At 36.3% G+C, this 25199-nt stretch overlaps 1 protein-coding gene across 1 annotated transcript in view; it reads right to left on the bottom strand.

Annotated features, from left to right (window-relative positions):
* Positions 1-24329, bottom strand: part of LOC125242129 (lachesin-like) — an 87297-nt gene extending 62968 nt beyond the window's left edge. The window contains exons 1-2 of the mRNA XM_048150838.1: positions 24190-24329; positions 1012-1313 (exon numbers count right to left, since the gene is read on the bottom strand). Of these exons, the coding sequence (XP_048006795.1) occupies positions 1012-1135 (124 nt within the window). The 5' untranslated portion in view covers positions 1136-1313; positions 24190-24329. The remainder of the gene's footprint in view (positions 1-1011; positions 1314-24189) is intronic.
* Positions 24330-25199: the final 870 nt, after the last annotated feature.

Below are 25199 nucleotides of genomic sequence, written 5' to 3'. Positions count from 1 at the left end.
CTTTATTACTGTCGTAAAAACAGTGTGTTTTGTAAATAGTTTAAAGTTTGTTTATGTTAAAAACTGCGATGAATGCCCAGCTTAACGTAATATCTAGAGTGATGATGAAGTAATCTAAAAAAGAAAAGTAATTTCCTCGGATGTGCAATCAGCGGCGTTACGCCGTGGCTTGCGTGGGTGACGGTCGCGCGATGGTCGCGCGACGGCGATGCGACGCATACGAAATCAAACCTTATCGATATGGAAGTATGAGACGCGACGGCGACGGTCGCGCGACCGTCGCCCACGCAAGACACGGCGTTAGATATCTATTGAGGCATGCTCGTCAGAAACTGGTCGGTTCCTATTTGCTGGACAATAGAAATTTAAATATCTACCTCTTACACTATTATGTCTGAAATACACTTGATTTAATTTTCTTTTGGATATTCGGATATATAATAATATTATTGAATGTGATAAGGAATAGTTAGATTACTTGCACACTTGTTGTAATTTTTGATAAGTAGATTGAATATATTAGATCGTCACTACATTGAAAAAATCTCGTATCTCATGCTTCTCTTCAAAGTTAAAACGCAGTAAGTCTATATGCATTCCATACATACTTACTACAATTTTCTTTTCATTGACAGACGAAGATACAAGTTTTTTTCATAGTAGTGACGAGATGTGTTCCGTTTTAACTGCAATTTAAAAATTACATGACTTGGTTCTTTCCTTACTCTTATTTTAATCAAATTCCTGTTCTACTGATTTCTATCTCGTCAGTTTTAAGTACATATATATATCGGGCGTATTACCAACAAAAGCGTTGTTTAGCGTATTACGATACGCTTACGCTTCAGGTCCTAAGGGACTAAATTAGATCAAGTAGAATCAGACATAGACAATAACGATGGTACCTATTTGACCCAAATGAGGTCAAAATCATATTTGTTGTTATACGAAATAAATACTTTTGATAAAAGTCAAAAACTACATCAAAATGTACAGATTAGGTATACTTACCAGCGACGATGGTCAACAAGGCAAATGTAGAAACCAGCGGCAGGCCCCCGGTCTCCATGGCAACCGATCTCGCTCGAGCGGAGCACCCCGTCATCATGTCAATAATCCTCACAGAACATTTCATATAAAAACCTACTTCAACTATACTTCACATCTCGTTATTGTCGGAACAATCTTTGTCTTAAATATTAATATTATTGTAGTATCTCTAACGTATCTCAAATATGAACATGATATATTGAGTACAGTTTGTTATATTTGTCACTCGTTGTCATTTGTCCTGCATCTCTTCTTTATGTGTTCTGAAACAAAGAAACGTCAACATGTTGAAATATGTTAAACATACCTACATAGGAGTGTTGAAGGATAGTTGAAGGGAACAAAATAGGTACGCACATATTCTAATAATAAATGTGGTATACTCATATTCTCTGTTTATCTTCTAGTATTCGATATTACCTAATTAGTAAAGCCTAATTATATAGTTTACTACATGTAATATCGAATATAATAAATTATTCACTTATACTATTTTTTGTACTAGGTACCCATATACATGATTATCTTATACTTTTAAACGAGCAATTCTTGTATATTTATTTATATATACCGACGATCTCGGAAACCGCTCTAACGATTTCGCTGAAATTTGTTATGTGGGGGTTTTCGAGGGTGAAAAATCGATCTAGCATAGCCTTAGATCCCGGAAAACGCGAATTTTCATGAGTTTTTCTTTCGCGTTAGTAAACGTAAAATATGGTCGTTAATTTCGCCGCGCACGCATCGATTCCGCTTAGCTCAGTCGTACGAGGTCGGTCTAATGTACGCAGATAGATCGTAAGTGTCAGGGTTTCGAATCCCGGCCAGAAATTAAGTTTTTGTTTTTTGTCTTTTTTTTTGTTTTTGTATTTATAAGAGTTTTTTTTTATCTAAAGATGTGATATATTAAAATAGAACCGAGCGAAGCTCGGTCGCCCAGATAGTATAAACTAATAAGTAAACCAATAAGTAGAAAAAATAACAGGCTTGTTTAAACAATGATTATATTGTGTCCCTATGTAGGAATGTTTTATTTTTTGTGCTTTCCATAAAAAAGGGAGCGAATAGATACGTGACATTATTGAAAACACCGAAAATCCTATTCCCACAGCAATGAATTAATTTACTCGAAATGGTTTTCAAGCACATAATTTCATAATCCGACGGATACGTGAACTATGCTGTAGCAAATCCCGCGGGATGTGACGAGGCTCGCCTAAATAATACTACAATACAGGTGTGGCCGTCACATGTTTATGGGTACACATGCAAACACATTGTATGTAGTTTTTAGGGTTCCGTAGTCAACTAGGAACCCTTATAGTTTCGCCATGTCTGTCTGTCCGTCCGTACGTCCGTCCGTCCGTCCGTCCGTCCGTCCGTCCGTCCGTCCGTCCGTCCGTCCGTCCGTCCGTCCGTCCGCGGATAATCTCAGTAACCGTTAGCACTATAGAAAGCTGAAATTTGGTACCAATATGTATATTAATCACGCCAACAAAGTGCAAAATTAAAAAATGGAAAAAAATGTTTTATTAGGGTACTCCCCCTAATAAAGGTTGGATAGGTATTTAAAAATGAATAAGCTAAGATCGATTTTTGATAATATTAATATTTTCACTCCTAAAGTGTCCCCCACCCCCTCTAACTTTTGAACCATATGTTTAAAAAATATGAAAAAAATCACAAAAGTAGAACTTATAAAGACTTTCTAAAAATAACTTGATAGGTTCAGTAGTTTCTGATGGAAAACTAAACACATTGGCCCGACACGCTCTTGGCCGGTTTTTTATTGCAGCAGTTTCCGCGGCGCAGCGTGGGTAAACTGAGATAAAACACGAATGATTGCTGCTCTGTCACGATATTGTTTCAAGAGTTTTGCGGCTCGGCTGGCTCTTTGGTCTGCCTTGACGATTCTGTTTCACTTTAGCGAAAGCAAAACTATTGTCCCAGAGCTGTAAGAACCTCTTTTTGACACATGACAGCGTCCACAAAACGTAAACTCGAGCAACCTAATGAAATTTTAAATAAAATCCTGTAATAATATTTAAAAAAAATCAAGTACTTAAAAACAATATTTCGCTTACTTTAAACATAATCTAACACATGTTATATTTTTGCGGATCTTCGTTAGTGAGTATTTTACGATATTAATTTATCACGCAGGATTTACTTATAATGTCATTTATCATTCATTTTTATTTTTAAACCAGTGTTGTGGCAGAGTCTGTCATTTCGATTCAAATGACATTTCAGTAAGTTGATAGAAATCGTATATTTGTTTAAGCGCCTCCTTATTGTACATAGGGCCTAATCGATTCAACCAATTCGAAATTAATCGTTAAATTTGGCAAACGATACGTCTTATCGATGCCACATCGCAACATACTTCAAAACAAATGTGTCAAAAATGTGAACTTACAAATCCGGGACAATACTGTTTCATTTTAGCGAAAATAAAACTATGAATACCTACCTAAATATATGAACTGTCCCATTTGATTATGTAACCTTAATGAAAAAGGTCCAGTGAAACCTTTTTATGTCAGCCTCTACCTCGAGTTGTTAAAGTTTTACACATATTTTTTTATCGTTTAAGCCAAAGACGATATAATACCGGGACAAACAAAGCCAATACAAAAAAGCGTACCCCTGAAATGTATGGGCCTTTTAGGCTTAAAACTAGATGGCCTTGTTTCGCAGCCTGGGAGTGGCCAAAATCATATTTCGACCGGTCTGGCGCAGTCGGTAGTGACCCTGCCTGCTACGCCGCGGTCCCGGGTTCGAATCCCGGTAAGGGCATTTATTTGTGTGATGAGCACAGATATTTGTTCCTGAGTCATGGATGTTTTCTACGTATATAAGTATTTATATATTATATATATCGTTGTCTGAGTACCCACAACACAAGCCTTCTTGAGCTTACCGTGGGCCTCAGTCAATCTGTGTAAAAATGTCCTATAATATTTATTTATTTATTTATTTATTATATTTACCCCAAATATTTTTGCGTGTTTTTATTTTTTATAAGAACAAATGGCATGCATACACAATTTGAAAAAAAATTGTAGGCATCATCAGTGTAGTTATGATAGTATTTAATAGGTGGCGCTAACAGAATGAGGTAAGTACTATTCTTAGTATAAAGATTGTAAATTCTATATAAATCATCCTTGGTTTAAGCTATCTGTTATTACTTCTGAAATGTTATAAACTCGTGGTAGACTCTCATTTTATGGAGGTGGAATATTTAAAATTATATTTTTTTACCATATCGTTGCAACTTTTTTTTAAACATGTCGGAAGGAAAGAATTTAAAATTGATTTCCTATTGGCATTGCTTGCGTAAAGAGATAAATAATCGACTCAACTTATGCGAGTAAGTACTGTGAAGGCAACGTCTATTCAATACGATGTAAAGCTCCGACGGGAAAAGGTAAAGGAGACGTTAAGTGAGGATAAGTATCGTTCGCGGGCAAGGATATAATAGTTGCTCGGTAAGACTGTTCGATTCCATTGAAACATGCTGCCGTGCCTGCGACGGCGTCTTTGGCGTACGAACGACCGCTGCGACAATAAACAATACAAACAACCCTGGCCTGCGTTTGACACCAGCCCGTTCGGAGTGGATTTGAGCGCTCTACAGGGAGTTCGGCAGCATTTAGGGAACGTAATAGCCTTCCGCCGTGACCTGTTTTAGTTGCGACAAATAGAGATTTACGGGATTGCTGCCGGGGGATTTTCAAAGGGAGATTATTCGACGTAATAAAATTGAATGGTGTTTACTTTGTGGCCGATGTGTTTTCAAACAACTATTTTTGTATTTTTATTTAAATTTTAACTTAAAAACGTAAAGTTATCGACAAACATTATGACAAGGGTAATGATCTACCAAACAGGAGACAAAAATAACAACAAAAACTAAACCCAAATAAGTAAAATCCGATACTTGGCTAGAAATAGTAAATTCTGAGTAATGAGTTACCGACAAAATTAAGTTACGATTATACCTTAAACCTTAAGTTATAATTTTAAAAAAATCTTGTGATATTTAAATAAATAAATAAATAAATATTATTGGACATTCTTACACAGATTTGTTAATGGCACAATAAAATTAAAAGATCCCTTCTTATCCCCAAGAGAGAGAAAACAGTGTGTATCCTCAATTCCTCACTATCCTCAGAAGGATAAGAAGAAAGTGATTTTCCACAATCAACTAATGAAAATCGGTAACTTTTCCGAAACCATAATTATTATTATCAAAAATAGTTATACAAAGAATACATAAAATTGATAGGTAGTATGTACCTACGTAGTATTAAGGTACGTAGTATATCATAGACCATCGTTTCACCGGCCTATAGAAATGTAACCAAACGTAATTTCAATATGCAAAATAACTCGTTCAATCCGTATTTTTCACCTGAGATTGAACTCGTGAGTATACAGATGAGCAAATTGAGCAACCGCTTAACGGCTGACGTCTAGAACCCTCGATACCACCGGCACCGGATCAACATTCCGTTGCTTAATTTTACACCCGTTCACAAAGACGTCGTTCCGTTATCTCCCCGGTGACACTCTGCCGATACGAGTTTCAACCAGCCCTCTCATTGTCATATTTACATTGTCTGTGTTCATTCCCTAATTCCATTTAGTGCAAAGCTAAAGTGGTCACATTCAATAAACTTAACTCATTGCTGATAAGTATAACATCCAGTTATTCGTGTTTGAGCTTTTTAGGGACAGCTACGCATTATCGCCTTTAATAGAGCTTAGCCGGTATTATTTCGGGCTGTGATTTCAGAGGTGGCCCCGTAGCCGAATGGCATTTCTGCGACGCGAAACGAAATCGAAACTCCGCAGAAAGTTAGTCTGGCTCTGTAGCGCCAATACGCAAGAGCGATAGAGATAAATAGCTACGAGAGAGATATTATCGTGAGCGTTTCGTGACCGTTTGTGCATTCGGCTACGCACACAGCTGTGTTGAACGCTCACATTACTATGATGATTTCTAAACTGCTGTCATAACAACCGTCACCTGAAGATAAAAAATCTCCCACTAAACAATGGCATGCTCTGGCCGGTTTTGTCTTAAGATTAAGTACTTATTAGAGTCGTGAAGTGCCAAGGAAAGTTCGCAGCGAATTTGACAACCTCGCCGGTGGAAAAGTTACTTTAAACGTCAAACTTCAATGGAATTATGACGGTTTCTTAACCCTTTCTCAGGCATAGCTACCAAAATTATTGCCAAATTATTCTTGTCTAACTCAAGCAACGCTTATTTTCATCTTAAAAGTTTTTTTTTTACATAGAAGTTAAATAACTACAGGTTGTACCTAACTTCCGCACCCACTCACTTATTTACTTACTTACTTGAATAAATATACTTACAACTAACCACCCTTTAAGAATACCCCTTAGATTTGGCCTTGTGATCGTCTAATGGTAGTAGAAGGACCCCTAGGTAATGAACCTTAGCAACCCAAACTCTTTAATGCGAAGTAGATACGACTATTGGACTCATATGATTAATTATAACTTAACCCACTAATTAAAACTCAGCATAATTTTGTGAAAATTACGTTAACTTGGACGAATAGGCAAAAGACGTGGAGATTATGTTAACGCTAAATAACGCCTGTGAAAGATGAGCGAGCAAAGTAACATACGAACTTGAACAGGAAAAAACCTATAGGCGCCAGACATTTTATTCATAATTTTGGTTTATAAATGGTAAATAATATAAAAAATATTTTAGTAATCATCCACTACGCCCTATTAGTAGTTTCAATTGGGCTCGAAGCTTGCGTTGTGGTTTGAAACTCCTCATCTCAACCAAACTGCTCTGTTGAGAATCCTATGCCAAACCAGAAGGGCTATCTATCTATGAACTAACCCCCTTTTGTTTTGTTTCATTTTCCCTAGCTAAACCCCCTTTTCCCCAATACTGCTAATAGACCATAACTTCTCGACCCTTTCACTGTTTCAACGATACATCGAGTAAGAAGCTTCCAATTGAAAACCCAAGAAAAGTAAGCTTAATCATTCCTCGGAGTTTTCGGCTTCCCATCAGTGGACGGCGCCCGCATGCCACTGGTCCCTAAACAAACCCCAGCTAACACTCAATGATCGCTGTCACATGAAGAATCAGAAATTGCTACCACAATTACAAATTACACTTAGATGAATTAAACAGTAATAACTCAAAGCTTTTCCACACTTTGATAATAAATATGATATTGAAGTTTCATTATACCAAGAATAAACACACGATATTATTTATAAAATACCTTCTAACACCCAGTAATTTTGTTCACAATGATTTTAGATCTTGAATTTAATTTATTTTTAGTTATTAGATAAGATAGGTTTTTATATTACAGAACTTTATTTATTTCCCTACCTATCGAAATGTGTGATTCTACCCTACTAGACAGAAAGTTCCCTAATCTAAAACGATAAAAACTCTGTTCGTACTCACCATGGACCCAGAGTTTTAGGACATACGCGGTGTATACCTAAACTGACTACGCTAGAGTTCAGCGGACTAGACTGAAGAAAGCAAACCCTATAAGTCTGTGTATTTATCCCCCCCCGATGCAGGCGTCCGTGGACAGGGAGGCAATCGGGTAGGATAGTTCCCTATTGTGTATATGATATATACTTATGACAATAAATATACAAGGTCTTCAAATACTGCCGCTTTGAACAAGCATGGATTACTCCAAATGACACATATAATGTCCTCGCTCTAGGCTAACAGCTGGGCATTGAAGAACCAGGGAGGGAGAGATATTTTCATTTTTCTATGTTGGTAAAGAGAAAAATGCCAATTTAACCCTCTGTATTGGTAAAACTACGGACCTCCTTGCATCAATAGTTTAACAGCCGCTAGGTTAATCGATGCAAGGCTAAACAAACTGTCTGTCTGGGCAGCGATCTGGCTTTATAATTAAATATTCTTCACTTAATTTGAACTGATTAGGTATTATTTACTTTAACCATTAAATTTGATTATCACAATAACAATGAAACTGACAAGAAGAACCGAATCGTTAGCGGCTCACTTCACTCACATAAACTCCAACTCAATAGCACAAGACAATAAACCTGCACCACCGAATCGGAATCTACCATCCAAAATCAGGCTCTGAAAAGAACATATGTTCCCCACAAAACCAAACAATAGACGGCATGAATAAAATAAACACTCACTAACTTTCAATACTTCTAGTAAAACATAACTTAAACTTAGCAGAAATCACTACCCATTAGTACCAGAGTTAAACAACTCTAAGCACTTATCCCAAATGCTGACTTTACGAGAACAAAACATAGATTTTATTCACAATAAAATCAAACACTTAGAAATTTGGGCAGAGGTTCCCCACTATTTAAAACAATTTACACTTTAAACCAGAGTCGACTGTCGGTCCCTGATGCTCGAAAAATAATGAATCAAAACAATGCTCCCGGAGCTATTTAAAGGCACTTTTCTAGACATTTCTTCTAGGAAATTTTGTCCAGACATTTTATTTGGACATTTCTTCCTGGTAATGGACTCGCCTCGAAGACGCACCTGCAGGCGCTTTTGTTTGATGTATCGGCTCCAAAGAGAAAGATCATAAGTGCTTTGTTTACACCCATACGCTCTACGAATTAAAGTCCACGTATTCTCAGCAAAAGATGCTTCCTATCACAGGTGTTTCCACACCTGACTTAGAGAGAGACAGATATATCATTGTTTATACCTAATTAAACTACTTATTGCATTGCGCAATAGTTGAAATACTTGAAATACACCGTGTTCCATTTAACACCAAAAATATGAAAACCGCCTATTCAGAATCGAAAGCAGAATCGACTGAACCATATCCCGATGGAAGTAATATTTCCATTCAAATCAACATGATTAATCATCTTTTTACAAGTCTATTCCACCGTACCTGCAACACAACAATGTACACATTGCACCGCCAGAGGCTGCTCACCCCTTTCAATATTTAGGGTTGTCAATACTGGCCAGTTTCCTGGGCGAACTCTCCTTCCCGCTACGAGCCTGACGTTGTTTGTCATTTTAATTTTAATGTTTATCATAAGTCACTACAAACTAAACTCGCATCTAATCACAACCTTTGTCACTCTTAATATTGGCTCAAACCCGCCTACTACAATTGCGAAATCCACCGTGACAAAACCTCAAAGTGCTTTACAATGATATCTTAGCTGTCTATTGGTAATCCCTATGTCGCCGCAGTAACGCACATAAATAAATAGTTTTATAGTTTATGATGGTAATTAGCAATTATTTTACTTTTTGAGTATTAGCAGATACACGTTGTATAAGGTGTTTTGTTGAACAAGCGCCATCTAGCGGAGTTGTTTTACAATCGCTCGCCCGTTCAATAACTTCGCTCGCTATTCGCTATTCATGTACGTCTCTTAGTAGTTCTTAATGTTTAGTATTTGCTGAAAGATGGCGCTAATTTCAATAGACGATAACACGCTGATTATTTTTGTGTAACCATTTAATTCATTCTAATTCTGACATAGTTTTATATGAATAAATAGATACAAAGTTACATTTAATCATCAATTTAAACCATTTGTTACTTGTAATGTTTCTTATTTATAGCTAGATGAAGTTGTTCAGTTACAAGGTGCACTTTGACCGTCTGACTGAGCGGCTAACGCGGTCTTGTTTATGTTTCATAGTCCCAAGTTTCTGTATGGATTCAAGTCGAGAAAGTTCCTCGTCGAAACAGGTAACTTTCCGAGGGACACCGAAAGAAATGAACCGGGATTAAATTGTGCCTGCTGCGCTCGATTTATTCCACAAGTATCGCTTAACTTTACGAATATTTATGACTATTTCTTTAATCTTTCTTATTTTTAATGATATCTGTTCTAATGATATGTATGATATACATCAAATTCATATTGTTTGAGGCAATCCAAATCATGACAGTCTTTGGCGGGGAAAGATAGTATTAGAAAGATAGACACTTATTGCGATTCCTGTAAGAGGAAATAGAAATACTTCCGTGTGTTGTCGCTATCACCGATCGGACATTTTTTCATATTCGGGTTGTTTCATTCCCACTTACTGTGTGTGCGCTGTAAGAAAGTTCAATGTAAATCGGTCAAATTGTGTAACTGTGTAGTATAGTTATCTACCGTTTTGACTTCGTTATGTCTTTCTTTTCTCTTGCTCTCGGGCTCTCGCTTTCAAATCTAGATATACATACATATTACATCTATTGGTGGCAACTATTGTGTATACATGTGTATTACAATGAAAACAAATTCCATTCAGACTGAAAATCTAGCTACATCATTTTTTAAGTAAGTGTGTAATTGGATTTTATCATTTATCGAATTTTTGTTTAGTACTTCAGAAACAATCAGAAGAATGACTTCCCTGTATCATTTTATAGTCTTTTATATTACAAAAATATAACCGTACGTACTATCAGCAACGCAGTCCTACAGAAGTAGGTACTAAACAAAAAATGACAATAAAATCTGCACCCTGTGTTCAACCATAGCACTCCCCAGTTTCTTAATTCGCAATTAAAAAGTTAAATTGTCCGGTTAATTAGGGCCATTGTGGTGGACGCCGTTTACTCATTATTCACAATTGCCCTCTGAAATTTACGTATAAAATTTGCTAAGAACCAGTTTGTAAATCACAATAAGTAATTAGCTTATCTGTCTGCGTCACGCGAACCCCTGGCCCTGGGGAGGGAGGGGGGGTAGAGAAGTCACATCTTACGCTAAGCTCCCGGTGTTAATCTACCCCCTGCTTAATAAACGAACAACTTGGATTAAATAAATTACACTAGCCGAAATCGCGGTTAACTTCCTTTCTGAGATTTGAATTCATAGTATTCATTATCTTTTGAGGCTTAGGTAAACTGTGAAGCGGTATTATTACAATAAAGTTTTGAGCTTCTACGTTATTTTGAGAAGCCGAGTTGGCATTTTCAAGAGACCTACCACCGTAGTTGTAAGACCTAGCAATTACAACTACGGTGGACTTTGAAACGCCAAGTTGCCACTACCACCGTTAGTTGTAATTTCATGACGTATTTCAGCATCAATACTGTTCGTGTTAAATACATACCTACACCGCATAGTTGTTAATGAGGTTCAGAAAAGGGGACGGACTGAAAATCAGCGTTGCGCCGTCAATTAAACTACGGTGGACATTGCTAGTTGTCTATTTTATTTTTTAATATTTTTGTGTAAATGTTCAATTTTTATTTGTGTGTCAATAAATGTTTTCTTATTCTTATTCTTCTAAATGGCTTTCTGTCAATACGAAGAGTAAGTAAAAAACAAATAATTTTAATGAAATAGCGTAATGTTTAATTCGATCATATAAATATATAGTGTCGATAATTACATTCGATATTTTAAACTCCGTTTAAAATTACACAATCAATAAATTTCAGGTATATACACAATTACACACGGAGTTTCTCACGGTTGAGTTCACGAAATGTAAATAAAGAAGTAAACCGATTCTAGGTAATAACGCATTTCATATATATTGGAGACGATTATTTATGCCTGTAGTGTCGTCAATAATGCAGAATTTTTGTCTATTTTATTTAAAAGTATGTTAGTTTACTTACAGCGATTATCTATTTCATTTGTTGGTCTCGTTTCCAATTTGCTTGTGCATATTTATAAAATTTGTGATCACTGTTTTTTTCCAGTGTTCGTACAGTTAGCTACGTGACAAGTATCGTGACGCATATTTATTTATTTTTACTTTAAATGCACGGATACGTCGCTGTAAAAAGTGACAGTTGGTCTGCCGACGGTTCCTTTTTTGGCCACGGTGCGCGCTGCGATCTATTCGCACCTACTTCGCACCCAGCCAATAGTGAAGATTTATTGTAATTTATTTTAAGAATGTATGGAAACTTGGAAAATATATGAGAAATACGGACTTGCTACGGCTTTCTGTTTGTTATTAGAAAATACAGGAAAATAAGTTTAATATACGTATTAAATTATAAGTTTGAAAAAGTCTATAGCCTTTTAGATAGAAGATAAATCGTCTTCTACATACATAGAGGAACTGCAAATCTACCAACAAAATTGTGTAATAAACACAACGGTTTATTTTCACGATTAATAGACAGAGTAGCTGAAATACTTTACAAAGAAATATATTTTATACTTACCTAAATATAAATGCCGTATTGCAACCTATAAATTGAAGAAGTTAAGATTTCTTTTGAATATTACATTCATTGGGGCTAAGAACTTTGCTCGTTACCGGCGAATCCTTTACGAATTTAATTACTAAATCCCTTTGTCGCCTTTTGAAAAGAAAGATTGGTCTGTCACTACCAAAGAAAAATTAAAAAGGTGAACAAGGGCTTTACGATGAGTAGGAGAGTACTTTTATAAATAATGTGAAGGGAAAAGTCGGGCTAATCTTGTTTTAATACTCTACTACTACTACTACTACTACTACTAGTAACCGTTAGCACTAGAAAGCTGAAATTTGGTACCAATATGTATATCAATCACGCCAACAAAGTGCAAAAATAAAACATGGAAAAAATGTTTTATAAGGGTACCCTACATGTAAAGTGGGGGCTGATTTTTTTTTTCGATCAAACCCCAACGTGTGATATATTGTTTGATAGGTATTAAAAAATGAATAAGGGTTTACTAAGATCGTTTTTTGATAATATTAATATTTTCGGAAATAATCGCTCCTAAAAGAAAAAAAAGTCCCTCTAACTTTTGAACCATATGTTTAAAAAATATGAAAAAAATCACAAAAGTAGAACTTTATAAATACTTTCTAGGAAACTGAACTTGATAGGTTTAGTAGTTTTTGAGAAAAACACGGAAAACTACGGAACCCTACACTGAGCGTGGCCCGACACGCTCTTGGCCGGTTTTTTGTTATTTACTTATCAGTGTATTTGAGTATTTTAGCAGTAGAGCAGACCAAATCTTCAATAACAAAGGTTGAATGGACAACAGTTTCATCCCGAAAGAACATAAACTACACATGACTTTATTAAGCAAGTTCCTTGACGTTACCATTGAATAGTCCACCGTAGTAGGTACACTAAAATGTGTATGTATGTATGTATAAGCTTTATTGTACATAAAGGAAACAAAAGAGACACAGTTACAGAGTCAGTAATATACAATGTGGGCGGATTTATCCCTTTATGTGTGTGCTAAACTTTACTTATTTCTCTCCTTAATAGAATAATTATAATATTTCTAGTAACTACAGGAGCTACGACCTGTAAGAACAAATCAATTATTTTTATAGAAAATATTTTAATTTGTATTTTAAGTAGTCACACTGCTAATTATACTTCATAAACACCTCGCCCTCCTCAACTCGGCACACTTGGAGGTCTTGGTCACTTTTTCTTTGTATATGACATTTATTTTATGTTTATTCAATTCAATTCAATTCAATAATTTTATTTCGGAAAAAACCATATTGTTAGTGTACATTCCCTTAAACCTATGTTAGTTACATTTACATATTATTACATCTAAAAAACTAAAACCATAATAAATTATACACTTGGCCTCTGGATGCCATATGTACACTATCCCAGTGTCTCAAGAAAGCACAAGCAGACGATTCCAACACTAGGCGCACAACTCGCACAAGGCTGTTGGAGCTGTCTCGCACGCGACGCATCAGGGAGGCAGTTCTTTTGCGTATTATAGCACCGAAACTGTCAGTGCGGGCCCAGCGAACATGCCTGGCGCACTGCAATAACGAGGCAGTCCCAACAGCATCCTGAGGGCCTTTTTAGTATAATTTGTCCACATGCTACACGTGTAAAAGGATTGGCAAAATGCTTTAAATAGCGTATGGAGTTACGACCTGATTTAAAAATTAGCTCTAGATATGATAAATTGATAAGAATCGTTAGTCAGGGTTCTTGCACAGACCCCATCCGTATTTACTTGAATAAAAATGCTAAGCGAAATATTCGAAATTGTTAAATCCCGTGTTTGAGCAAAACAAAACATTTCCCTTATTTAATTAATAACTAGCTACTCTGAATGAGTGACCCAAATAGAATCTTGGACTACGACCCAAGGGACCGCGAGACATATACGGTTGGGCTATGAAGAATTTAGATGTTATGTGCTGTGATATACAAAAAACAATTACAGACAGAATATTTAGATAGACATGGGATTATATTACAGTATAACAAGGACGTTTTTATTATTCGATAACTATTGCCAAACATTACAAAATAAAACTTTGTAACCCATGTATTTAATTATACAAAAATATCAGATAGGTGGCAAACACGCAGTCAGGTTGTGATATAGTAAACTACTACCGACGCCCATAGACATCCTAAATACCAGAAGGACGCCAATGTAAATTTTGAAGATGTTCGTTCATTAACGTGGTTATTTAAAACGGATTTATTGTTACATATCTAGGTAATAATATCTATGTACTCATACTATAATATCATCTTATTTAATCCTGTAATTAAATTCTCCTTCAGCAGAAAATAATTAACTGAGATATTTCAATATTGTTAATGAATACTCGAAACTATTTTAGAAAATAATGGGTTAATTTGAGTGGGGTCACGGCAGAATGTGAGGAATTCGGCAAAGGGATTGGAATCCCGAAATGTAAGTCAGTAACCGAGACAGATTATTAGAAACGATAAAAGTTCCCAGTCATAAATTTATAATATTATCACATTATTGTGCATAAGTATTATAGTTATATCGGAATGAATTGGACTTGCTTGCCTTCACTTAATATTGTAAATACTTAAATGGGCAGTTTCTATGAAAAAAAACCGGCCAAGAGTGTGTCGGGCCACGCTCAGTGTAGGGTTCCGTAGTTTTCCGTATTTTTTTTCAAAAACTACTGAACCTATCAAGTTCAAAATAATTTTCCTAGAAAGTCTTTATAAAGTTCTACATTTGTAATTTTTTCATATTTTTTAAACAATTGGTTCAAAAGTTAGAGGGGGGGGACAACACTTTTTTTTCCTTTAGGAGCGATTATTTCCGAAAATATTAATATTATCAAAAAATGATCTTAGTAAACCCATATTTATTTTTAAATACCTATCTAACAATATATCACACGTTGGGGTTGGAACGAAAAAAAATATCAGCCCCCACTTTACATGTAGGGGGGGTACCCTAATAAAACATATTTTCCATTTTTTATTTTTGCACTTTGTTGGCGTGATTGATATACATATTGGTACCAAATTTCAGCTTTCTAGTGCTAACGGTTACTGAGATTATCCACGGACGGACGGACGTCGGACGGCGAAACTATAAGGGTTCCTAGTTGACCACGGAACCCTAAAAAAAGAAGATCCAAAAGTATGTCTTAATCCTAAAACTACCGTGACCACTGACATATTAAACATGTAAAATCGGGTAACTCACGTAAACCTTCGACAATTATACGTGAGTTACCCGATTTTACATGTTTAATATGTCTTAATACATTCAAAAACTATTTTTGAGGAGAAAACAGTCCTTTCAGCACAAATGGTTTTTTAAATAATTTAATTTAATTTTTTTACGCAATAGTGCGACAAGTGGTTAATTTCTTGTCAGATCGAAACTTCGGAGGGCCATCTGTACTGAAAAACGTCGTACAATACACAAGCGAAAAGGAAATTCATAGCTTGTGTCGATTAAAAACAATCCCTTCGGTCGTGTTTTAATTTTTCGCCACTCGTTTCGAACTTCCTTTATTTCGCACTTGTATCGTAATGTACTATTTTATACACAAATCAGGGTACCGATTTTTAAATCTCGAAGGCACGATTTCACCATTCGTAAGTCTGTGAAAAACGACGTTTTTGAAAACGGACGGCTAGTAATTTCAAATCGGTCAGTGTGGAATTTTAATAAATACTAGATTGAGGCAATAAACGATGTTAAAATGGGTTTAGGAAATAAAATACACACAAAATCTGTTTGGTAAATTAAAACAAGTGCTAGGTTAGGTTAGACTGATCAAGAAGTGGTATTACATGATGTTTCATAGACAAAAAATATTAGACTTTTTTATTCGCCAGTAAATTATTGTTTATGAGTAAACTATTCTAGTGCAACTGAATTTTGGAATATAACAGTAGGGGTTATAAAATTTGCATAACGACAATTAGGGAAACCATCGTTTGACGGATTTTAAATATTAATACGTATGGAAAATATCGAGTAGACAAACATGTAGATTGTAGCTATCGTATATTTTTGGCAAAATTCAATTTGGAAAAGAAATTTTTGGTAATTAAAATGATCCCGAACGCTAACCTCGTTATGTCCGAAATCACAGGAATCCCTTTATCATTTACTAACAAAATGTAATAGAGATACTATAAATGAGTGTTACTTCTTACTTTGACTTGTGATTTGATGCATTTTCATACTCTATTTTAAACTATAATTCGAGGAAGTACTAGGTGATGCTAAGATAAGTATTTGCTCCAAGGAAATACGAGGCAATATTATGGCGACTTTCCTCCTCTCAGTACAGATTCGAAGAAAGACGGCAAAAGTAGCTTAGTGGTGTCATCTTCCTGTGTAGGTACTTACTTAGATCGAAAAAGGTTTCTTGGTACTCGAATTACTTACAGGAAACAGTTCTGAAAAGATTACATCTTAATATTGTCATGTTAGATGTAATGACGTACAGGAAATGTTAACACAATAGTAAAAAGACTGGAAAACGTCTCAAATATTACATTAATGTTGAGTGCGAAAAGTGTGTCATTATTACTTTAATGGTGAATGCGACAAGTTCTAATTTGCTTCCGTCAAGACAGTTTCATAATAACTCGTTTTCTCTATTAACGAGTTTTCCGAAAAGCTTTGATAAACGCTTCTCATTTAAAACGTAGTAAACGTTTCATGTACAAGATTCCTCCGTAGGTAAGTGCTTCCTTTTATTAATTTAGAGAAATAAACAATTAAACATTAAGAATGTCCATGGTGTTGCCCGATTCATGGGGACATCGCCAATAACAAATAATGATTTCGCAACACACGCTACTAATCATATAATCAATAAAAAAAGTTAAGAAAATGAAAGGTCTACCTCAGGTATATTCTTGATACCCTGTGTGCTGAAATATAAATAGATGAACCGAGCTGATAAGTGTCGCGGACGAGTGGCACGGGCAGAGTATTGAAGCCGCCGCCGAGGCAGCGGAGGCCGCAGTGCCATCTCGATCCCTGCCGCTGTTATTGGGACACGTATTGAAAATCTTTATGTTATTATTACGCGACGAGGAATTTTGTGGCGCTAATACCCGTCGCGTTGTACATTTATTGAACTTTTTATTGGAAAATACCACCCTCTACATGCGGTGTCGATCGTGAGGAATTTGACTTATTCGTATTATGTCTCGTCTATTTTTTTGTTCTGCATGAAAAAACTCATTAAAATACCTCGTTCTCGATGTTTATCTTCGGATTTGAATTAAAAAATTCTATTGGAATCCTGACGGTCCGCTTTAGAATTGCTGATTTTTATCTAGTTTCACAGCTATAAAAACTTCAGTAATTACTATACTATTACGTCACACGTAGTTGTTTTCACTTTACAGATGGTATGGTCACTACGTCCCGTTAAAATCTTTTCTTTACACCTTTCAGGAAATATAAAAGGAATGTGGATGCCTGCGCGGAATTGACTAAGTAGGTATCCATCCACACAAGCGTAATCCGCATATTATTTTTGAAAATCATTAACTCGCTACTTTTATCCTTAAGAAACGATACGACTTTTAAAACTCGCCATCACCAGGGGCACAAAAATGAATAGTACCTTATCTGCATATACTAGTATAATCGGATCTGTACCTAGTTGTTAAACAATTTTCCAAATTATAGTATATTATTCATTTTTGCAGAGCGTCGCTATTATTTTGACAGCAATTACAAACATACGATTTTTTTACATACGATCTTACCCTCCTTCCGATTTTATTCGAGTATATTGAGTAGATATTATAGAAAGATGGTTAAGATTCGCGCATTCATTACGTTGATAATGTTCATTGCCAGATCAGATTGAAAAACGTAGACTGAAATTAAATTAATATAAACTTGATATTCCCACTACATTCCACGTTAATTGCATCATGCAAATAATTTAAATCAATATTTCTGATTGTTTGTATCCGAATGGTTTTAAATCTTACTTTATTATCGTTTATAGCTACGCTATCAACAGTTTGCAGAACGCGGGCGGCGGCAAAGGAAATTGTGCTTCGTTGTATCAAACTGCTTCCGACGAACGCACGATACTGGCAATATTTGCATCTGCGCTTCGCCACAACACCGCTTACATCTGAACGTACTTAATGCATACCATAAAGCTTACCTACATATAGCTGTGCTACGGGTAAATGGGAATGTACTGTAACGTAGGTAAGCGGTACAACATATATGTGGACGATTGAGCATCGTTTGCGATTTAAACCAAAATATCATCAGTACTATGTACGTAGTATATTCAAATCTTTGATTGGTTATTACGACTAACAAAAATAATTAATGGGAAAAACTACTCACTAATTTGGACTAGGTACTTGGCCAGCGTTCTGCCTACTGAGCTAACGTGAAAGAACATGGACAGTAAATATTTCGACCATAAATGCGCCTTTATGGAGGAACCTAACGATTTACCGTAAGAATGTTAACTTACCGCGCTAGATCCAAGTCATATTTTGATAAAACTTAACCATCTTTTTCCTGTAAAGTCGTTTTTTATAATTCAGTAAATATCAAATAATAATGCAGATTTCACATAATTTTTGGATAGCAACTGCAGCCGTTGCGACAATACTGCTGCATCATTGGCGCCGGGCTGTATAGTGAATTTCAGTAGCATTTACTTCAATTGAATTTAAGCTTTTATGATTTTTACACATAACTTTAAAATCGAGACTTCTCCGATACTACGGGATCGACGCCGTCCTCGTAAGGGTAGAGGTTAGTTACAAAATGTAATTATGCACGCAATTAAGTCCAGTGTGCGTAGCCGAATGCACAAACGCTCACGAAACGCTCACGATAATATCTCTTTCGTAGCTATCTATCTCTATCGCTCTTGCGTATTGGCGCGACAGAGCCAGACTATTATTACCGCGGCAGTAATGCAGCGGCGAACGACACACCCACCGCTGTAGCAGTAATATCAGCTACAGTTTCCATCACAATGTTACCTCTAGACTGACTCAGCGATTCTGCTAGAGCGATTTTGTATTGCTGCCAATTTGCATTGTTGCAGGAAATATGAAAAACGATTTGATGACCTGCATGGTTCAGTATTCAAATCATATATTATGTAAAATACATGTACTAATTCCAGTCATCAACATTCATTTTGTTTTTCCAGTAATCATTCAGAGGCATGTACACCCAAATAAAAACAATGAAAGTAAGCGGTATTATGGAGAACAGACTAATTAAAGATTTCAAAGTAACTACAACAACAGCGACGTTTTAATTTAAAAAAATTGTCGTTTTACAATTACAGTAATACAGGATGTAACATTAATGCCGGTGATCCATTTAAGAACATAACCGGTATCGAATAGCGGTTACGAATACCACTTCCTTTTTTTAAAATAAACACCATGAAAATTAAAGGTACTATAGAAGGTAATAAAATAAAAAAATAAAAATAAAAAATAAAAATCATTTATTTCGGACCACAAAATCCATACAAGGTTAATACTTACACCTAATACTACCACTATGTTAATTTCCTTAGTGCCTAATTATTATATACTATTTTTAACCGACTTCAAAAAAGGAGGAGGTTCTCAATTCGACTGAATGTTTTTTTTTTTTTTTTTTTTTTTTTTTTTTTTTTTTTGTATGTATGTTCCTCGATATCTCCGAGAATTGTGGACCGATTTTCAAAATTTTTTTTTTGATCGAACGGGTATAACCCCGAGATGGTCCCATTGGCACCAAGTCAGGGTCTGATAATGGGATCCTGGAGAAATCGAGGGAACTCTTCAAATGTTATAGGCACATGTAATGTTTTTAGTGTATTTTTCAAAGGTAAACCAGTATTTACGCCTGTTGGTAATAATTTTATGTGGCTGAGCTGATGATGGAAGGTCAACTCCTCAATGGTTAGGAGTTAAAGGATAATTCTTTCACTAGTGTACATGTATTCGGACTGATACATATAATATCAATAGGAACCACTAAAAATCAACAAATAAATAAACTTTTTAACAAAAAATAAAACCGCCTTCAAAAATAAGCGCGTTACAAAACACGGAGAAACTAAAAAGCAAAAAATAATAAACCTTTGAATTCAGATTTCTTATCGTATTGCAATAATCTAAACATCCAAATTATAAACAAATCAATTATTTTTGGAGTTGGTGCCAGCCTGCGTATGGTTGGGTGGGGCAAACAGGCAATAGCAAGGCGACGAACAGGTCTGGTACCGACTGCAAAAATAATTGATTTGTTTATAATTTGGATGTTTAGATTATTGCAATACGATAAGAAATCTGAATTCAAAGGTTTATTATTTTTTGCTTTTTAGTTTCTCCGTGTTTTGTAACGCGCTTATTTTTGAAGGCGGTTTTATTTTTTGTTAAAAAGTTTATTTCAAAATTGGCTAGGGAGAGGTGCAGGTTCGACCAGTGTTGCATATAGCGACTATCAAGCCGGCCCGCTATCGCACCCAGGATACCGTTGCTGCTGCCAAACACTCTGCTACGCGTTGCTGCGGCACGCTTTCTTAATGTGGCATAGAAACCGTCTACTTGAGCGTCCGCAAACATACCCGACGCGCTACAGAAGCGTGGCAGCCGCAATAGCACTCTGAAGGCGTTGTTATATTGGACCCGTAGAGCACTGATCGAGCTTTGCGAATAGTTAGCCCATAGGCTGCAAGTATACAGAGAAGTACAATAGGCTCTAAAAAGCGTTATTTTCTCCTGCGCTGTGCATCCTCTGAACCTATGTGCTATCATATTCGCCCTTATCGCCAGCGCCCTACGCTCCCTATCTATGTAATGTATAAGCCGTAGGATTTATCTTCGGCAATTATGTTACATAGTGTATAGTTTGAAGCAGAATCTTCCTAGCACATCCAATGGCAGCTAGCATTTCTTAGCATTAGCCCATCACCTGCTGGAGTTGATAATGTGTTGTGGCTTATTTTGAGCCCGATACTACTTAGTTCAGAGAACGGCGTTGCACGGGCCAATTTCTCGAAGCTACAAGTTACAATTTACAAGTGGTGGTCAATGTCTAATATGCCAAGTTGGAAAGAGACTTCCGCTTGTGACTTGTAAGTTTCAGTTTTGAGAAATAGGCCCCAGGACGTTTGGTGCTCTGACTCTGTGTCAACTACTAAATGCGATTTCGACTTGACCTGGCATTCCAGAATCCAATAACGTTTGGTTGCTTTAGAACGAATCTAAGTAAATAGTATAAGTATAATATGTACTTCGCAATAGTTATGACAGTTAGGTATCCTTCTCAGTAGGTGTAGCATAATAATATTTCATCTTCAGTTCAGTCAGCAAAATACTATTTACTGCTTCACTTGTTGAAGTTTCTTAGAACAAATTAATTTATCCTCATAAAAAATAATTTAATTTGTATTTTTAGTAGACACACTACTATTTTAACTATAAACTGAAATAAATGTCATATACAAACTCGCTAACTCGTAATCACATGACATGAGTTGATTCAGTTAGGAGGTCGAACTAGTTTCGGTTCTACCTCAGAGATGGCGGGGGGCGCCATAAGCCTTTGTAATTGTGTCATATACTTGAAAATTTCGACCTTTGCCACCGTGTCCGAATGTCCGAATGGTTTAGGCATCCGTCGCGATAACGGAGGACGCTGGTTCGAATCCAGCTTTAAACACTTGGAGGCCTTGGTCACTTTTTCTTTGTATATGACATTTATTTCAGTTTGATGAAGTTTACTTTTAGTGGCGACATCATTGTTTTCATACACTCTTCTTTTTTGTTTTCCTTGGCGTACAGTGATTCTATTGATTCTTAAAAACGCAGCCCTTGTAATGCATCCATATTGTGATTGTGGGTCTGTATGACCCTATTTAGAAACGAGAAACACAACGAAGGCAGAATACACTTGGTGCATTGACCGCAATTAATTGGACTGACAGGCAACTTATTAGTTATAATTCTATACTTATAGTGGTGTATCTCATAGGAAATTACCTACGTGATGGGTTTCTTTTTATTTAAATGAAAGTCCTTCAAATTGAGCATAGAAAAATAATACACTTTACATGTATACGATTTGTATTACAATTAATAACGGCCGAATTAGAATTACTATTACGATACGTCAAATCCTAGCTCTGAATCCGACATGGACCGAATATGTTAGTTTCTTTAAAATAGTCACTTTGACACTGACATATGACTATAAGTTCAGATTCAGATTCAGATCATTTATTCATAAAAGTAAAATATTTATACGTCAATTTATAATACATAGTATAGTCATATACACGCAGATCATTGTTACTTAATTTGGTACATTATTCATAATAATCATAATAAAATTGTAACTGCAAATGATTTACTTAGCAAACAGTGCTTAAGTTATTATATTTACTACATTAGTGTTAATACATTTTACATTTTGTTGGTACATCTTTCAATTAATTAGGTACTAAATTACATATTTGATGTGTTAGGGCCAATGGGTTTGTCACTTGCAGAAACTCAGGTACATTGTAACATGCAAGGTCTATTAACATAGTCTTTAGTTTTCTAGAGAATATTGGATTGCTTTTCGCGTTTTTTATGTTTAGGGGAACATGGTTGTATACAAGTGTATACACATGTAGTTTAAAAATGTATTCAACGTAATAAGTAGCTAGACTAATCCTTAACTGCGTAGCGTAGAGAATATCAATTAATTCAAATCTAAAACAATAGTAGTACATGTCTATAGCTACATTTGGCACCCAAAAACCGCTTCATTTGTTTTCAGCGGCGAGAACAATTTTATCCATCGACAGCTTATTCATCGCGGCTGCAACACTGACAGATCCATTGTTATCTTGAACAAAGGGACACCAGGACGAAATCGAAATGAGTAACACTAAAAAATCCCAAATATTAGAGAATTCAAGACCTAAATGAGTAATCAAATATAACCAGAAGGTAATTTATACGAGAAGTGTAGAATCATAAGATCATACTAGATCTTAAGGGGCCCACTGTTTATCAGTTCCCCGGATGATATGTCAAAGTTGCCAGTTATGCGGCGCTTTTTATTTTAACTCACCATCCTGTTTGCGTTATCCCGGCATTCTCGCACCGAAAAGCGACTGGAAAATATCAGATGACATTTCGCACATAACTCTCAAAACACTCATTGGTAAGTTTTCACTTTTTTGCTAACTATCAGAGGCCGTTATCGTCCGGCGCACTAATAGTAGTAATAGAATAAATTATATTAGTAACAAAGCCTTATGTGTATTAAATTTGTCCCGTATATGGGTTCGGGATCCTCAGTAAATGCATCATAGGATTCACGGGTATTCGGTAATGCCGGACATGTTAGGAAAGCCGCGTACCGGCTACCCTGACTATTGCGGCGGCCAGACATTTCCCATGTGGATTCATTTGGAATGTCTACCTACTGATTTACGAGCAAAGCTTATAAAAGACTCGAAGGCGTAAACATAAAATTAGTTTTTACATAATTAGTCTCACAAAAAAAGAAACAAATAATCACAACACACAAGCATATTAATTACATATGTCTTACCAAAACCACATAACAATTCCCATCAAAAACGCATGACAATTTCCGTCAAAACATTTTGGTTCTTAAACTTGAGTTTGTTTAAAACAAAAAAAGTTAATACCTGTACTGCACAAGAAAGGTGCCTGCTAAGTTTAAGTAACTAGGCTAATAAATTTAATGACAGATCAATTTAAAAGTTTTGGAAAAGCCTTATAGTGGATTAAACAAGCACTAAAATGCAATTTTATGAAAGTTTTAAAGCGAAAATTAACTTTTGTATGCATTAACCAAACAACTGCATAACAACAAACTCCGGAAGAAAGTATGTTTGGGTCTTACCTGGGAAGCATCGGTCACCGGCCACTGCAGCCGCCCCTGGTTAGGTATTATTTAATGCACACGGCAGGGGGGGAGGGAGATGGCGAGAAGAGCTGCTAGGTAACTTTTTAAAGAGAGCGCACGAAATTACGAGCGCAGCGCGAGCCGCGGGTAGCGGCGATTCATTAAGAACGAGCGTGGAGGCTACCACGCCACCACCACCACCACCACCACCACCACCACCACCACCACCACCACCACCACCACCACCACCACGACCACGTGTGTGGTACAGGCCAAGTATGCCTGATACTAGCCACGTGTGCCATGCTTTGTTTTTCAATTATATTTTATGGTGCCACGTGTGTGGTACAGGCCAAGTATGCCTGATACTAGCCGCGTGTGCCATGCTTTGTTTTTCAATGATATTTTATGGTGCCACGTGTGTGGTACAGGCCAAGTATGCCTGATACTAGCCACGTGTGCCATGCTTTGTTTTTCAATGATATTTTATGGTGCCACGTGTGTGGTAAAGGCCAAGTGTGCCTGATACTAGCTGCGTGTGCCATGCTTTGTTTTTCAATGATATTTTATGGTGCCACGTGTGTGGTACAGGACAAATATGCCTGATACTAGCCGCGTGTGCCATACTTTGTTTTTCAATTATATTTTATTGTGCCACGTGTGTGGTACAGGCCAAGTATGCCTGATACTAGCCGCGTGTTCCATGCTTTGTTTTTCAATGATATTTTATGGTGCCACGTGTGTAGTACAGGCCAATTATGCCTGATACTAGCCGCGTTTGCCATGCTTTGTTTTTCAATGATATTTTATTGTGCCACGTGTGTGGTACAGGAAAAGTATGCCTGATACTAACCGCGTGTGCCATGCTTTGTTTTTCAATGATATTTTATGGTGCCACGTGTGTGGTACAGGCCAAGTTTGCCTGATACTAGCCACGTGTGCCATTCTTGGTTTAACTATTATATTTTGTGGTGTCACGTGTGTGGTACAGGCCAAGTATGCCTGAT

This window comes from Leguminivora glycinivorella, chromosome 2 (genome assembly GCF_023078275.1).
Source record: "Leguminivora glycinivorella isolate SPB_JAAS2020 chromosome 2, LegGlyc_1.1, whole genome shotgun sequence".
Classification (NCBI taxonomy): Eukaryota; Metazoa; Arthropoda; class Insecta; order Lepidoptera; family Tortricidae; genus Leguminivora; species Leguminivora glycinivorella.
This window is presented reverse-complemented; position numbering and strand designations above follow the sequence as displayed.